This window comes from Psittacula echo, assembly GCF_963264785.1.
Source record: "Psittacula echo genome assembly, chromosome: 4".
Classification (NCBI taxonomy): domain Eukaryota; kingdom Metazoa; phylum Chordata; class Aves; order Psittaciformes; family Psittacidae; genus Psittacula; species Psittacula echo.
Window position 1 is genome coordinate 74,478,823 of NC_137738.1, and position 18,125 is coordinate 74,496,947.

General features: G+C 43.9%; 1 protein-coding gene across 2 annotated transcripts; it reads left to right on the plus strand.

Moving 5' to 3' along the window:
- Positions 1–865: 865 nt before the first annotated feature.
- HTR1B (5-hydroxytryptamine receptor 1B) lies at positions 866–4,251 on the plus strand. Of its 2 annotated transcripts, XM_080615254.1 has the most exons (3): positions 866–2,165; positions 2,987–3,222; positions 4,168–4,251. In XM_080615254.1, exon 1 carries the CDS (start codon positions 969–971, stop codon positions 2,100–2,102), a length of 1,134 nt encoding a protein of 377 aa, XP_080471380.1. In that variant the 5' UTR covers positions 866–968; the 3' UTR covers positions 2,103–2,165; positions 2,987–3,222; positions 4,168–4,251. The 2 variants fall into 2 exon arrangements, with proteins under 2 accessions (XP_080471380.1, XP_080471379.1); XM_080615253.1 differs by lacking the exon at positions 4,168–4,251 and having other exon boundaries at positions 2,987–3,994.
- Positions 4,252–18,125: the final 13,874 nt, after the last annotated feature.

Here is an 18,125-nt window from a genome sequence, read left to right on the forward strand (position 1 = left end):
GGGAAGGTTGGGGAGGAGGGCGGCTGCTCCCCCTCCGTGCTGCGGTGGGACTGGTGATAAACCCGGGCTCCCCCTGACGCCTGCGGGGAGAAGGGAGGGGGATGGTGGTGGGGCGGTGCGCGGAGCCGGGGCGGGCCGGGCCGTGCCCCCCGTCGGGCAGCGGGTGGGTGCGAGAGGGAGGGAGGGAGGAAGGAGGGCCGAAGCAGGAGGCGGCTCCTCCTCCGCGGGCAGGCGGGCAGCCCGCCCGGGAGTAGCACCGGTTGCTCGGTGCCTGCGGGACTGCGCCGCCCGCTATATAAGGGGCGGTGGCTGCTCACCGCTCCCTCACACCGGCCTCTGCCCACGGGTGCCGGCGGTGGGCTGAGGCTGGCCCCCGACAGTATGGCTCGCGGCGGGCCGCCATGGGAGGTGGTCTCTCCCCCTGCCTCCCGCGGACCCTCCTCTTCCTTCTCCTCCCCCTGCTCCTCCCGCACCCGCGGCAGCGGCCGCAAACTTGCTGCGGCGGGCTGTGTGTGAAGGCAGAGCCCGGCGGGGCGGCTCCGCTGCCCTTGCAGCCGTCGCGCCCGCAGTCCGAGGGGCGAGGCCGCAGCCCGGGGGCATGCAGCGCCGCCGCTGCGCCCGTCGAGACGCGGTGCGGAGCTGCGGGCGGCGGGGCTATACCTAAGGGCGACAGGGGCGACAGCCCCATGCCGAGGGCTCGCCTCTGTCCGCGGAGAGGCGGCGGGGCAATGTGCTGGCGGGGCGAGCGGGCACGTCTGTATCCCGATCTGCTCTACTCCCTCGCCGGCGGGGAGTGAGACTCCGCGGAGCCCCGCTCGGTGCTCCCGGAAGGGCGGGCGGGCGAGGGGTGGTGCCGGCGCGGGGATGCTGCAGCCCTCCCCCGGTGCCGACGGGGTCCTACCGGGGTAGCGGCCCCGTGTGCCGCGCCGAGCCCCGCCGTCTGCGGGGCGGGGGGCGGCAACGGAGGGATGGAGCCGGCAGGACCCTGCCGGGCGCAGCTGATCCCCGCCAACGATTCTTACCGAAACTGCAGCGCCGAGGAAGGGATCTACCAAGATTCCACCCCTCTCTCCTGGAAGATCGTGCTCGCCGTCGTCCTGGCTCTTGTCACCCTGGCCACAGTGCTCTCCAACGCGTTTGTCATCGCCACGGTCTACCAAACGAGGAAGCTCCACACGCCGGCCAACTATCTCATCGCCTCGCTGGCTGTCACCGACCTTCTCGTCTCCATCCTCGTCATGCCCATCAGCACCATGTACACTGTGACCGGCAAGTGGACGCTGGGCCAGGTCGTCTGCGATATCTGGTTGTCCTCGGACATCACCTGTTGCACGGCGTCCATCCTGCACCTCTGTGTCATCGCCCTGGACCGCTACTGGGCGATCACCGACGCCGTCGAGTACTCCACAAAACGGACTCCCAAGCGGGCAGCAGGCATGATCGCTCTGGTGTGGGTTTTCTCCATCTGCATCTCCATGCCCCCTTTGTTTTGGCGGCAGGCGAAGGCTGAAGAAGTCTCTCACTGTGTCGTGAACACAGACCACGTCCTCTACACCGTGTACTCTACGGTGGGAGCCTTCTATTTCCCCACCCTGCTGCTGATAGCCCTCTACGGGAGGATCTACGTGGAAGCCAGGTCGCGGATTTTGAAGCAGACTCCAAAGAAAGCAGGTAAAAGACTAACGCGAGCTCAGTTAATCACAGACTCCCCGGGGTCGTCCTCCTCTGTCACGTCCATAAACTCCAAGACCCCCGAGGGATTCAGCGAAACGGGCTCTCCCGTGTACATGAACCAGGTGAAGGTGAAGGTCTCGGATGCCCTCCTGGAGAAAAAGAAGCTCACGGCCGCTAGAGAGCGGAAAGCTACAAAGACTTTAGGGATTATTTTAGGAGCCTTCATCGTCTGTTGGCTGCCCTTTTTCATCATCAGCCTGGTGTTGCCTATTTGCAAGGACGCTTGCTGGTTCCACATGGCCATCTTTGACTTTTTCACATGGCTTGGATATCTCAACTCCCTCATCAACCCCGTCATCTATACTATGTCGAACGAAGACTTCAAACAAGCTTTCCACAAACTCATACGTTTCCGATGCACAGGCTGAACGTTTTGAATGCGATGTGTCCTCCGGGTCTGCCCCCACGCACGCCGGTGCCCGGCGCCACAGGTGGGTGCGCTCCGGGAGAGGATTGGGAAGCGTGTGGAGGTGATCGGGAATGGGGCGGGAAGGTTTCGGGAACGGGAAGAAGGGGGTACGACCCCACAAATAGCTGGTTTCAGCCCCTTTGCAAGTGGCGGCGAGCAGCGGCGATGCCGCACGCTCCTGACATTTCACAGCGTGTGCCGGGTTGTTCCCCCTCAGCTCGCAGGGAGTGACTCACGGCAGTCTGCTTTTTATTCCACCTGTTAAACCAGTCTGCCGCCATTTCGTATGATAATGCCCGTATTTAGACCAATTAGTGGTAAATTGCACTTGCTTTCCAACCCGGTTGCTGACCGGGGCAGGGCACCCCCCCGTGCCGTCGTCGCCCCCGCCCAGTGCCGCCTCCGGTCCCACGGCGGTAGCTGGAGGCATCCCGAGGCAGCCGGGATGCAACCCCCTCAGCAGGGAGTCGGGTGCAGCCCTGGTGCCAGCATCGGCTTGTTTTATTGTTTTGGGGTGGGTTTTTTTTTTTTTTTGGAAAGGAAGCTAGGACAGGCCCCAGATTAAGGCTGCTGGTAAAGTTCAGCCTACTTTCCGCCCTCCTTGCGGTTCCGACTGCTCCTGCTGGGAGCGGAGCAGGCATCCTGAGAGGAAAGCTGCTTTTTAGCCAGCATGAAAGACTCGACACCTTTGTGTTCCTCTTCACACACGGGAAAGCTGTGCCTTTTTGCGCCGCTGACAAAAGTGTCTGCCAGCTAATAGCTAAGCTCAGCGCCATGTTCTGCACACTTGCCTTTATTGTGATACTTTAATAATTCTGCCAATCTTTTGCTTTTTGTCTGCAGAATCAAGTTGCTATTGTAAAGACCCACTGCTTGAAACTTCCCCAAGCCCAGTTGCCAGACTCATGATGCTGCAAAAACGTCAATACATACTGCCACCAAACTGCTCAGCTCTGCATTTCAGTGTAATGACTCTGGCAGAGATGCTGTTCCAATAGTCACGCAGATCAGTTGCAAAAAAAGAGGGCAGCCTCGAATCAAGGTCTATAATTCGTCTGGACTGAAGAAAAAGTTTGAGGGTAAACTCCATTTATTTTGCAGGCTTAACTTCTTAATTTGTTCTCTGGCCGGTTGTAGGGGTGTGCACAAAAGCACAGTTGTCTCTGTCCGTGTTGGTAGCATAGTTGTACTTCTGCACACCTGTAATTTCTTTCTTTCAGTGGAAAGAGTTGCTCCCTTCACATATGAGGCCAAGAGGAGAAAAAAAAGCAGCACTTAAAATAGGAGTATCACAGTACATTCTGTAAATGACTCCTCCAGCTGAACATGTGTGAGAAGTGACAGTGTGCAAAAGTTATGTTTGTATTTCAACACAATAGCAAATGCTGTAGAAACCAGAGTTGTAGACCTGTTCAACTGCACTGCATATCTATAGTCTGTCTTCATAGTTGCATTTACAAAGTAAATACTTCTTGCTTCTACTCCATAACTGAAGAGCAGAAATCAGGAAGTCCAATGACCTTTTCCATAAACCAGCTGGGAATAGAAGTAGCAGTTTGATGTTGTAACCATGTTTTCCATTTTGTGTCAGTTGCACACCCTTACCGCATGAACCACTGCAAAATTTAGAATTCTCTAAGTAAGTACATTATTTAGTGTATTTTGTAAAGAAGTGAAGCAGTTTGTTCTCTCAGAAGAGCTGTCACCTGCAAAATAAATACCCATGAATCATGAGTAAACTGATGTTAATGAAATTACTCTCCTCCCTACTTCCCTCCTATAGTTCTTCTCTTTTTTTCTTCCTTTCTTTTTTCCTCTAATTTGACCTTAAGAGAGGTCTACACATATTCAGTCAGAGTTTCAGGATATGGTCCACCTGCTGTGATAGAACTGCATTGATTGTTCCTTCTATGTGTAAATGAAAATGAGTATAAACAATAAAATGCTTTACTGTGTTCTCAAGAGTTGTGTGACTAGAAGGAGTATTTGTTGGTTTACCTGTTTTTTCAATATTGACTTTCTAGGTAACACTGATTTGATGAGTCACTCAAGGAAGCAATTGATGAAGGCTGAAATTGCAAGCTTCGATCAGTGGTCAGATTTTTAACAGACAGTTTTGCTTTCATCCTAACCGATACTGTTAGGTTTAGTCTTACTAATTTCAGATAATCCAATATTAATTTTTTTAGTTTGTTCTTTTCTATTTTTCTTCATTAAAAGCAAACAAAACTTATTTTGGCACTCGGTGGATGCTGTAATGAATGCTTTTTTAAAACATGCATGTATTCTAGATGAGGGCTCTTATAAAGACTGGAAAAAACTTATAAATCATATTTTATCTACCTGTTATTCTTCAGAGAGTCATTCAAGTAATAAGGATTTATTTGCCTAACTAAATAGTAAAGAAAAAACTTGACCCTCTGTGCCTCTAGAACTCCCATTAGCTGTAACAAGTAAGATGTGGACATGGGCAGGAAAGAAGTCTGCAAGATATTAATTAAAGTAGTGGGAAATAAATATTTTCATCAATTTGAAGAAATCCAGAAGACTTACTTCAATATTGCATGCCTCTAAAAAAGAGAACTACTCTACTCTGCTTCTAGAAAGTACCCTCTTAAATTATTAAAACCAAATATGATTAGAATTTTCTAAACACTCGTATTTGACCGAAGTGCTTATGTTGCTTTTAAATTTATCTGGTTTTTTCATCCATGGGGTGGAAAAAGCAAGGAAGATAGCATCAAAGATGGCATCAAACAATGCTTAACCTATGCTGTCATTTTCCAATCTTGTAAAGTGGTTTTTTGTTAACCTCAAATTCTCAGTGAAATCATTAGGCTTCTTGTGTGCTTGAAAAATTGAAAACAAGACTGTAGTTTTCAGCATTTGAAGTCTGGCTTGAGTCTTCTGGCAGTTTTACAAAGTTCTGTGCCTTGAAGAGTGCGAGGTTTAGGAGCTGGACTTTTCCGGTCCTCACACTGCTAGAGTATACCTTCATCTTCAGCAACTGGCAGCATACACTCCCAGCTTCTTGTTGTGAGAATTTTGCTGAGAAGCTAATTCATAAAGAAATTATCCTTCCAAGTTTATGCTGGGACTCCAAACTTTCTGCACAAGCAAACATTTCAGATAACCATGCTTGCTGTTGGGAAGACAGTCGGTGTGAAAGCTGTGCTGAGTGACTTGGGGCCAGAGAAAAGGAAGCTAACAGGAGCCTTGCTGAGACATCTCCTAGTTAAAAGCCTTGTGCTACCTGAGCGTTATCATCTAGTTCAGAAAAACGTTCCTGGAGGGAGATAGAGTGAGGACACGCATCTGTTCACAGTGGGAGAGAAGAAATGTAGGGCAAACATCACTCAGTGCTGGAAAGCATAAATATTTAAAACACGTTCCAAGATTCACATAGTGTGTTTAGGACAGGAAGGGTGGCCCATGTGAGCTTTCGCTTCTTTATGACTGGCAGAGTGTGTCCTGGTTGAACCTAGGTTTTAAAAGATGTTAGGGTACAGAGATGTGGCAGTAAGTTTTGATTCTCAGGATATTGCCCTCCTGCTACTCAATTCCTTTGCTGTGCCTGGTCACTGTGCTCTACCTCTGGAAGGATGAAGCATTTGGAATTTTCAGTAGGAGAGGCTGTCCTGTCTGTCCACCCCCATCTGTACTCTTGTGGAAGGGGCTCAGATGACCCTGTCTCTTGGTGTTAGTTTGTCATGGGAGGAACTTCTTTGTGACTCTGCAGGTAAACCCCAAAGGTGCTTAAGCTCATGCTGTGTAGTTTCAGTCTTTCATTACAGAAGCAGCATGCCTTCCTTTTACCTTGTTGCATTGAGTTCAAACACTGTCAAATGATGTTGCTGAGACAAATTTCTGGCACTGAGGTTTGAAGTTGATCACACATTTGCAAACCTCATGCTTCTCACGTTCCATGGTCAGGGATATGCGCATGATAGTGTTGCTGAGTGCAAACACTGTGAGACATATGACACTTCAAGAGTAGCTGGGGTTGTGGGAGCAGCTGTTTGCAGCCTGGTAGTTGCACTATTTTTTTACTATTCCTCAATTTTTCTTAAGAGTCATTTCTCAGTATTCCAATTAATAAAACACAGGTGAAGAATATAGAAATTGAGAGAGGAAATCATTTGCAATGAACCTTCGTACAGCCATGCAGCAAGCGACAAAGTTCTACCTCTTCTGCAAGGTAAGAAACATGCTTGACTAATGGAGCCAAGGCTCCATGAGACAAAAGGGTTTTTGACTGATTCTTTGGACATTTATACCATATTCTCAGCTGCAGCATTTGAGGAAGCTGACCTGGAATTCAACCTCCAACAGAGCCATGTAGAGTAGGAATGACAGTTAATATTCCATTGGAGCAGCCAGATTTCCACCTTCCTCTGCCCCTGCCTGCAAAAAGCTAATCTGCCTTCTATTAGCAGAGTACTCCCATGGCTTTCTGATTCACAGTTGCTGCTTTCTTGGTCAGAAAGGACCAGGTATTGTCAGAAGTAAGCACTGTGATACTGTGATACTGTGATACTGTGATACTTTTAACTGAAAATCCAGGTCAGTCTAAAGCTATTCTTTCAGGGGAAAAAGGAAAAAACCCCTAAGTAGTACTAATGTTGAAGAACAAGCCTTTTGATCTTCAGCAGCAAATAAAGCTGAACGGTGTGGCTGAGGGCAATTTTATATGCAAGTGGTGAAATCCCATTCAAATTAAAATGTAACAGAGATTGAAGAACATGTTTCTCAAGAAAAGTGAGCCTGTAGGAAAGAAAGAGAGCAAGAAAGTAATCCAAAATCTCCAACCCTTGATCCGTGTGTAAGGAAAGAACCCCAGGGTTACTTACTACTCCTGGGTCTCAGCAGACAGGTAAGCAGTTTCAGAGAGATGTAAGAAAATTACAGGGATGTGTTTACTCAATAAAATGGATGCCAACTTCTCTTTGTGTGTTGGGAACTTTCTGTCTTTAGGGGAACTGCATATATTTGAGACATATCCTTAAAAACCTGTCTACATCAGACAGAAAGATTTGTGGTTTGTATTAAGATGTTTTTTACATATTCCAACAATTAGTACCTAAACCAAACAGACAGAGTTTAAGTGAACTCTCCTACAGCAGTGAGTTTGGCTGATAACAGTAATGAGTATGAAAGATTTAAGCCCAGAATAATCACACAGAAAAGCAAGCAGAAAATGAAGCTTTTTAATCAATCACATATTAAGCTTGAAAGATGTAATATAACAGGCAACTCAATAGGTGAGGTGAAGAGGAGATCCACAGGATATCAAATTTACAATATAGAGATCAAAATCTCTTACTGAGTCATTTTCAAGAGCTGGAGAATGAAAATCCTTGCTGTTCTTCTCAGAGAACAAACTCCTTGCACTCCTTGCAGTCATCCTTATAAAGGAACAAGACTTTTTTATTGTCTTCATAGAAACAATACTTTAAAGGCTACAAAACAGACAGAGTTCATGGCTGCAGAGCTTTCGCTGGGTAATCATGTTCTGTCTTTTAGGCTGAATGGTCATAGAAGAAAAATAGGAAAGAAAGGAAGAGGGGATGATTATGTAAAATAACCCATTTTTGTAAGTTCTTTCCTTATATGGAACTAAGACAAAAACTAGAACAACAGAAAAAAACAAGATCTGGAAGATTTAGGCATCAATGAGGTTACATTGGATTTCAGGAACATGTTTAAGGTAGAACGAGACAAAAATAATAAATATATTTCCAGAATTCAGAGAAGTGGAAATTAGAAGTTTCCTTACATCCAGATACCTCAGAGGTCCAACTATCCTAATATTAGTTTCATAATGCCATTTCTAAAAATCTTGATATTCCCAGATATGTTCAAATTGACATTTACTAATACATTCGTACCCGATTTCATATTAAGGCATACACTTCTCAAGCTCATTCACTTTTTTCCTGTAGATTTCAAATATCAATTACTTTCTGCTCTTTTGTTCCTGTGTGCTGAGTTCAAAACATGAGCCTTGTTTGGACCCAGCCCTCTAAAATCCAGTCACTAAAAGGATAAGAAACATTGTTTTCAAAGGGAATATTCGAATTAGTACATGTAAGAGAATTATTGCAAAAGCAAGCAAGGTCTTTATTTCTTATCTACAGGAGAAGGCTGTCCTTTCCTGAATTCATTTCCTGGAAAAATTTACTGTAGATTTGAAGGACACAGATATGACAAGACATACCATAAACCAGTGCAGACATACAAAGCAGCCAGGTGTTTGGGCAGCAGAAGGAAACATCAGTGCTAAGCCTGTACTGGGATGGGTCTATCTGACCTCCAAGGGACATATCAAAACTTTTCATTTAGTTGAGTCTGGAAAGATTCAATGGATCTGTCAGGGAGTGAAGGCTGAGGAGATTCAGGACTACGTAAGAGAGGGAGGAACCTGCATTCCCAGGGGCTCCATGGGCTTTCTCTCCTCTGGGGCTTGGTGGCCCGTGGCAGCTCTGACACAGGAGCCACGTGGCTATGGATCTGGCTACTGGGAGGACTGTGCTAGGGGAGCTGAGTCCAGTAGCCTGGTACAGGTGAGGCTGCGCAGCTCTGTGCCCCAGCTTCAGTCAGTAGTGAGGCTGAGCATGTATTCCCAGGTACATGCATACATATGTGCAGCATATACATACACAGGCAGCCACACAGATCAACACAGGCAAACACTCAGTGCCCACACCAACCTAAGCAGTACCAATAACCTCGTAGTGCTCACCTCTCTGGCTAATTAAGATGGAGGTCCAATAGTGAAAAAACCCAAATATATATATTTACAAGGTGGATCCATCCAGCAGCTGGGCTCAGATACCATATTCCATCATCCACAGTTATTTGCAGCCCCACTCCAGCTGCTAGTACAAACCATTGTTCACGCACACACACACATGCACATGTACATACACCCATTAAAGATGCTATAATAGCTCACACCCACACACAGAGATACACACGCTCAGCTCCCAGAGCACAGCATCCGCTCTCTGGCTACTCTGGCTTTACTTTTGTAAGTGATCACACATGCATGCATGCTGGTCTCTCCAGTTTTTGCACCACAGACATTCAGCCCCATGATCCCGCTGGAGTTACTGGCTCTTAGACCTTACTGGCTCCTCAGGGAGCAGCTAACCTTAAACCACGACAGACCTCAAGGTGTATATGTGCACACAAAATAGAGACCCCTACCTGGGAAAAGAATTAGAAACAGTTTAGCAAGACACGACAGACTGCACTGATCAGGCACAGAGTATGGCCAGGCAGCTGTATCAATCAGCCCTTGTTCCTTGTTCCTCCCCAAATGACTTTGAGCTCTCCTTTTCTCCACCTTTGGTTCACCTCCCACTTTAAGTCTGTCCTGGTTTTGACATGGTACTTCATTGTTGATTGGGTTTAAACACGACGAAGTCTTGTGCTATGCTCTTCCCTTGCATCTCATAAAGTGTCCCATTCCCCTAGGTAGGAATCTCCCTCGGTGGGAAAAGTGTTCCTGTTGGCTAATTGTGATGGGCTTCATGCCTGGACACAACGGGTGAGGCTCCCCGGGGACAATTCTGGGAAGGATCCAGGCAGGTTGTGCCTTCCTCTTAATTTCTTAATTCTTAATTTCTTAATTAATTTCCAAATCCTTAATTTCTGTCCCCCAGAACTACCTGTCTTTGTGCTCTTCTGGGCTTACAGAGTTAGGCCTTTGATGGCCATGTGGCCCCTCTGTGATGAGTCAGGGAAGGACCTAAGAGAGGGTATGATTTAGCTTCCTCCACCTGCCATTGCTTCTGTGCTCCTTTGTAGGGGAAGAGATGAGCTTTTTAACATGTAACCTGACATATTACCTCTTCTGGGAAAAAGTGGGAAGGGAAATAGTTGACAGTCAACATTCCAGATGTCAGAAGACTGGATGTCTAATATGGGTTGAATAAATTAGAATGCCAGAAACTGCCTACAAAAATACAGCCAGAGCATAAAAAATAATCTGTTCTGAAGTCTTCGTGTGGAATGAATGTATAGACATCATAGGCAAAGCATGATTATTTAGATGGCCACCAATCTTCAACACCTCACAAAGAGCTATTCTCTGTTTTGGGACCTTGAAGAATAAAGGACTTTATGGGGTCAGAGCTAGATCTTGCATAACCCAAGTTTAGATCGTACGTATCAGACAGCCAGATCTGAAATGGCTTTGTGCAAGCTTTCTGCACTTTGATTAATTCCATGTTAATGGAAAAGATGATTGAAGGAGTCATCATGATAAATTAATCAGTCTCTTTCCTTTACAGACTTGTGCTTTGGCTAAAATTTTAGCAGAAGCAACTATTAGAATCTTATGAGATTACCTGTATGGCACTGGACAAGTATGGGTGCCTGGGCAATGTACTTAATGTACTTAAATATACTTCTCAGCAGTGTATTTACATGCAGTAAATTCCTTGTTTTCCAATAAGAGTAAGAAGTGATCTTGAAAGTCTGTGATTCGGGGCCTCACCGGAACCTTGGGGAGAGGCACTGTCCTGCTCTTGGACAACAGCCAAGTCCCACAGATGTGTGTGAGACATACACCATTTGACATTTTCACTGGAGAGGCTGGAAAATCAGGGAGCAAAGGCAAGAGATGCTGAGAAGGGAAAAATAATGTAACATGGGAAAAATAATCCCCCCTATGAATGCACAATCAAATAACAAAAATACTTTAGACACACTGGAGACACTGTTCTGTGAAAATAACTGCAATCAAAAGAGCAGACAAAAAACAAAAAAAGGCATATAGAAAACAAGGCGGAAGACAGCATTGTTTCACCTTGTAAATTCTTGTGTCCTTTATCCACCATACTACTAGAAGGTCAAACTTGCCTCAGAAATTATATAGTAGAACTAGAAAACATTCAGGAAAGCAAAGAATATCATCAGGGTGTGTCTGAAACCTCTTTTGGACACAAGCAATCCTGCACTCCAGCTACCAAGATAGCTGAGATGGTCCTTTTTGTACCATGCAAGGACAACTTAACAGCAAGGCAAGGAAAAGAAGGCACATTCAGACTACAAACATTATTATATGAAGCAACACATTTGTGCATGCAGTTGTGCTTAGTCTGATTCCACTGTGCCTGAAAATCCCCAGAAAGCATTTCTGATGCTTTTCTTGTCTCTAGTTGTGCTGAGGAATGCTGATTCCCCAGCCTATCCTGCCCTGCTTCTGCGTTAGGTGGACAGGAATTAAGACTTTTGGCTAGTCTGCAGTTTTCTGGCCATGATTCCTCTATTAGTTGTTAAGTTGCAGGTAAAAATGGATACTGAATGGTACAATAACAATTGCATTCAAAGAAAGCATCACCTTAGGTCTTTCAGAGTGAGTATCCAACAAATGAGGTTTCTGAAGCTGATAGAATGCTTTGAAAATCTAGGGCCCAGTTCCTGATGCTCTGTTTTATTAAGTGGGTCTCTACACATACAGAAGAACTGAATATTTGAAAAAAATGATCATCCTGCAATTTCCCAGAACTGGGCACTCCAGGTTTTTATAAAGAAAGAAGGCTTATACATGCTTCTCTGTATTCTTCCTTGTCTATACGCAATTAAAAGGCATTAGATTTCATTTTTGAAGGATTTTATCTCTTCTGTCTTTAATTAAATCACAGACCTTCTCACTAGTTCATAAATTGGCACTGTTATAGCTCAGCTTCCACAGAAAGCAGTTGGATGTCAACACCCTGTAGGATACTCTTGCCCAATTAGACTTTTAACTGCAGTATTTATTTCAATTAAATAAGAGCTAGTAGTACTGGGAGTTTTACATTTTGCTATAGGAATAGTGAATTTATTTCTGCCTGAATGACAGGTTTCAGTCACACTTCAGTTACACTACACAAACTATTCTGACAATTTCATCAGCAGATATAGTTGAATTCCTTTACTCAGGCTTAGGATAAGGTCCTAAAGGGATTCCACCAGGCTTTTTCCAAGCTACATGGTTACCAGTTCAGTTACTAGAAGGAGGTTCTTCACATTCTTTCAACTTTTCGTACATGTGGGATTTTTGCCTGAATATTGTTTGTGGATTAAATCCTTGAATTGGCTAGAGGCAGTATTTCTGCTTGAAGGATAAGAATTCAGACCCCTCATTAAAAAGAATGATGCAGTGCTTCCTATTTCATTTAATGAAGCTGTTGTTCTTTAGCAGAGTAGCAATGCTGGGGTTTGTATAGCTGCAGATTAGTTTTCTAAGAAAAAAAAAAAAAAGATTTTTAATGCTTTTAAAGTAATCCTAAGTGTTCTCTTCAGCTGTTTGAAAAGCTGAAGTTTCTGAATACACTTTTTTCAAACCCAAGCTTTGTGCCCTTCCCTTTCAAAATGTCTTATGCATTTCTAAAAAAACCCCCAACCTTATGAAACTGAAAATTATGAGAAAGGAATATCAAAAAGGAGTGTCAATACTGGCAAAGAAAATTGTATCTTCTCTAAGAGATTGCCTGAATGTGGCAGTAGCTCTTTATCTGAGGGACCTGCATTTATCAGCATGAGGCTTCTAAGTCCCAAAAAAAAACTTTCAGGGCTAAAAGACCCATTTAGCTTAAGACTTCACATTCTCTGATCCGCTAGATTAGCAAAGAAGTACAGTTTTTCAGGACTGTTGTGGAGTTCATGTTGGCAAGTATTGATTTCTTTTAATATCTGAAATTACTACAATTTTGCTTTCGTGTAATGCATAGAAGGCTGCTGGAGGCAGCGAAGGGGATATCACTCCCTTTAACTGAGGAGCATGTGGTCTGTCAGTGACCATTTGCAAATATTTTAGACCCCTGACTGCCAGAAAACAGCTATAAATCAGTCAGCTTTCTGGCCAAAAAGATGTGGACTTTCAGGAGTAGATATCAATCAGCTATGCCTTGACTGTATTTTACACACCATGGAGGGGATGATGTGACTGCTTGGCCAGTCAGCTCACTTGAAGCAAGACTGCAGGAATTCAGGACCTGGTCCACAGAGCCAGGCAGCCCCACTCAAGGCTGGGGAGGTCCTATGAAATGCTGGTGAAGTCAAGACTGGGACTGGCTGCCCTTGTGCCCCTACCATGGTAGTCCATCTGGGGTCAGCGGAGGTGTATGAGATGGCTCCCACTGCAGCTGAGGAAGAAATATGACCAGCTCCCATTTCCTGAGAGAAAGGCACAGGTATTTGGGAAAGGACTTGGCTAGCAGCCCAGGAAGAAGGAAGCTGGAGAAAAATGCCTTTTCCCTTCATTTAGTCCGCAGCTAGCAGAGGCAGGGTAGGGTGCCTGTCTGAAGGACAGCTGATGTTTAGCACCAACTATGTGTTTGACTGTCTGGACACTTATTTTGTGATGGTTTGATCAAAAGAAACAGTAGACAGATAAATATATTTTTACTGCCTGACCTCTGTGAGCAGCTTAACAGCTTGTTTTCCCATCCTCACTGCATATGAGAAGATGTTCCATGAATTCTATTTTTCCTTGAAGAGCTGAATTCAGTGTGAGGGAATCTCTCATCATTGCGGAGACATTCAGCCCCAGAGAAAATAATTCCTGTTCTGCTCTCCATGTTTTATCACTTCACTTTTCGAAAGGAGTACCAAGGCTTTGCAAGCCGTAGTGGTTACCCAAGCAGCATTTCATGGTGCTTCTCCCTTGCACCAAGTCTGTGTCACCCACCACACCACCTGTCTCATGTGCACTGCCCCATGCCCTGAATGCCCTGGGATCCTGCAGCAGTGTGCTGCCCAAGGGGGCTATGAAGTGGATGTGGGAGCAGAAGAAAGACTGAGTTGGATTTGACCTGCTAAATGTCCCTGAGAACTCTGAGATCCCCTCTGTTAAGGAAGACAATGATACCAGTTTTCTTTCTTTGGGGAAATAAGCATTGTTATCATTCTATACTTTTCAGAACATGTATTTGTCAGTCCTAGGAAAGCCATTTCCAAGGGACTAGGAATTCATCGGAGTACTCACATGATTTGGCCCTTAGTATTCCAGAAACAAAAATGATGATGATTGTAGCCTCCCACCCCATCCACAGTTGCAGGAGATGTGCTAGAGATGACAGAAGGGATTTTTAATCTTTTTGGCTTTCAGATGATGTTATTGTTTCCTGACTTGTTGCAGGCCAGGCCTAAAAGTTCAGAACCCCCACTGTTCTTTTCAATTCCTGTCACATCCCTCTTCTGTGTATCTGATTTCTCTGCTGTGAGCTGCCTTTTTCCATGTTTCAGGATACTGTGCAAAACGATGCTGAGAGTAGCTAGTGATTTACCTGCAATCTGACAGAAATGGCAAAATTAAGGTGATATCAGAACCCAAACCTGTGCAGAAATCTGTATCTTTACTGCACAAAGTGATGGGAAGTTCAGGCTTCCTTCATTCCACGGCACAGCAGTCCACTAGTCCTCTGCTTTGCAACTGTATAGCACTGTCACTGATCTTCAGGTGTGAGTGCCATATGCTGTCTCAGGACTCCTGGGGTCTCTGCATACTCTCCTCTACCTTGCTGTATGCTACAAAGGTTTCTTAATTATGTTTTCTCTATTACCAGCTCTCAAATCATTCCTAAAGTGTCCCAGGATCCTGACTTTGAGGAGTGTCAAAGCTGGATAAAATACATTGCTGTTAAACAGTTACCTTTAAAATCCTTGAAGTCAAGTTAAAATAAACAGAATTATCTTTATACATATGTCAACATTAAACAGCAGAGTGGAAGAAGCTTTATAAAAATGCATGCATACTGAAGTGCAAGGAAATAGCTCCACACTTACTATTAAACTAGCTTCAATACTCTTCCCTACCCTACATATTTCAGCCAGGAAGCTCACAACCATCGTTGCTAAGGGCGGGGGTCCATCTGCCTCTTGTAAACCGCCAGAAGTGTCAGGTCCTGCTTTGTCTTTGTATTCCAGACATGAATCTAGACTTTGAAGTCAGGTTTAACTCTTCAGAGCTAGATAAGTGCCTGTCATTCCCAGCAGTTGCTTCATCTGCAACTGAGCCAGGAGAGAGTCATGAAGCCATTGTTACTTCCTTTCAAAACTGTTATCTGTTCCCTCTAGGTTTGGAAATGCTATTCTCCTTTGGGTGTTGAGATGATGTAGTTCTTCACTTGATCTAGACAGTAAGTAAAGACAGTTCAGTGGGATTTCTGTGCTTGACTAAACTGTTAGTGAATCATGAATCCACTGAGAGTACTCCTATTCAATACAGTAGTCTAGAGGAGGAAGCCTTTTCATCCAGTGATCCTTATTTTGATATATATATACCTTAACCATCATACTATACACAGCAATAGAAATCCAACTTGATATGGTAGAAGAAAATCCATGGAACCAAAAGCATGCAGCTAGATCTGCATTACTAAAATTGTTACCTATTTTATTAATTCAGAATCAGACTAACAGATCTAAAAATGTATAGTACCTATAAAATTTTCCTGTATTCATTGGTTAAATACATGTTTCAGGATGGCTGTTAAACAGGCAGGCTGAATATGTTAATTGAGAGATACGGTGGTAATCTTCATCATGGAAGTTTTAGGAGGAGAGATGGGAGAGAATAATTCCTTGTCCTCTGTATTTTATGGCATCACTCACAAGCAAAGGGTAGGAAAGTTTTCTTCCATAGATGAGACATTCTGCTTTGAGATGAGTCAGAAATGAGTTCTCAGCCTTTGTCCTGTGCTCTTTCATGTCCAAGAGGACGTGAGTGTGGGGAAGGAAGGCATGTGGCAGATGCAAAAGCCATATAGACAACATATATGTATATACAACAAAATCACTCCATCTTAACTCATTAGCGGCAGTAAATTTCCAGGTAAAGCTAAGAGAAAGTGAGGTAGAGCACAGCCGCAGTTGAATTCGGCCAGGGAGATTGTGTATTGTTAAGTGTAATCATAATGATGCCATTGTCATTTTCTCTTTTGTGAATTTATTCCATGACTGAAAACCTATGTTTCTCAAGTAACTTCCGTTTAGTCTGTAATCTTGTCTAGCAATAAATTTGACTAGTCATCTGACACGTAGCAAGGCATTCCTTATCCCAGCTTGTTACAAATCTTAAAGCTGTGTCACTGGACATCTTGAAAAATTGCTAAGATATCCAATGCATCCCCATAGATGTTCCATGGCAGTTTATCACAAGATTAAGGAGAGGAAGGAATGTCTTTTTGGGATCAGTGATGGCTAGTGAAATTATCTGACCTGAAGTAAAAAAAGCTGTGGATATGACTGGTGGCCTTCTTAATGGCTTTTGACTGAAAACAGACATGACAGTAATCTGTAACTCTGGGGCAATGTTGTGTTTAGAGTTAACTGTTCACCTGATTTCATCTTTGAGGAATACTGTAGAAGTCATCATGTTGCCTTTGATCTCCATATGTGTTCTTTCTTTCTTACACCTTATTTATTAGGACTGTAAAATCTTTTGATATGTCCAGTCCTCTTCTGTACATTATCACAGATTAGCCCAGCTGGGGACCAAATTTCAAGTAGAGATTTTAAGAGCATAGTAATATAAGGCCAAAGGTCTCTCCATTGAAACATTGTTGATCTGGTGTGCCAGTTTTTGCAGTCAGTAGTGACAAGAATGCTGTGACACAGTCATATTTAGATCCCCCTGACTACACAACCTGCATGGCCATGTACCTGTTGACAGCTGGGCGCACAGTGTGCATTCTTGGGAAGAGCCAAACTCATAAATCTGGAGCCAAAGAAAGAAGTCGAAAGAGCTTTCCTTCTCATTGATAGGAGAGCAATGTTAGCAGAATGTAAAGGTTGAAAGAAAAAAAAAGGAAGACTTCTTCTATCTTTTGGGAAAGAAAAAAGAATAAATGACAGTTTAAAGAATCATTCAGGATGTTATCTGAAAATAATTACTTGGACAACAACATATTGCATCCAGACTGCAAACGCGCACTCCAAAACCAAAAGAGGAAGTATTTTATCAGCAAATAAAATCTCTTGCTTGGAATAACTTACTAGCACTCAGATTCTGCTAGCTGCTGCACCCTCCTCCCTCCAAAAAATGGAATAGAAGATTTATGCAACATAAGAAATCTGAAGTGAAGAATTTATGTTTTAGAAGAGCATGATACAGACAGGAAGGAGTGACAACATTTGCCTGAGTGTACCTCTGCCCATGAATAAAACTCTGAGTAGGTGCAAGCAACAGATGGCTTATACTATTTTATATTTTATTTATTTAGTTTCAATACTTATAGGTTAGGTTTTTGTTTGTTTGTTTGTTTGGGTTTTTTTTTTTGGTTGTTTTGTAGTTTTTGTTTGGTTGGTTGGTTTGTTTTGGCTTTTTCTCCCTGATCGCTCTTTGATTGCATTTAGCCCTGGCCGCTATTTTTTTTTAATCTTTACATAATCCTTAAATTAAATCTTCCCTTTCCTCAATTTTATAAACTATGCCTATTAATAAAAAATCCTCTTTCAGTTGAACTCTTGGTTTGTTTGTTTTTTTTTTCCCATCTAATATAAGTTTATTTTAACTTTTGTCTAATGTCTGTATTTGCCATTTTGTTTTGTAGTTATTAGCTAAACAGCTACTGAGCCAGTGGAAGGCTTGATTTGTATCACTGGAAAGACAGTGTGCTGGAAACTGGTAGCTGGTGAAGGGGAATGGAGTTCTGGTGATTGGCATGAGTTTATTCCAATGAAGAAAAATAACAAGAGAAGACTGAAAGTGTGGGACAATCTGATGGTTACTGGCCCTGGGAGAGGTCTGGAACAATATATCCCAAGGAGCTGAATATGATGATTATTATGTGTCTTACAATAGAAAATTTCAGTAAATGTGTGATCCAGAGAAGACTTGCCGCTGTCAAGAAGTCATAATTCTAGCAGAAAGGCTGCTGCTTCTTACATAGTATTCCAGATTTTAATCCCAAACCAAGCTTTAAATAGATGAATCCATTATAGACCAATTGAGGTCAGTGGTGAAACTCTCACTCACTTGCATGGT

Bases quoted from the DNA above. Each gene is read 5' to 3' on its own strand.
- HTR1B (XM_080615254.1), top strand. From the start codon at position 969: ATGGAGCCGGCAGGACCCTGCCGGGCGCAGCTGATCCCCGCCAACGAT.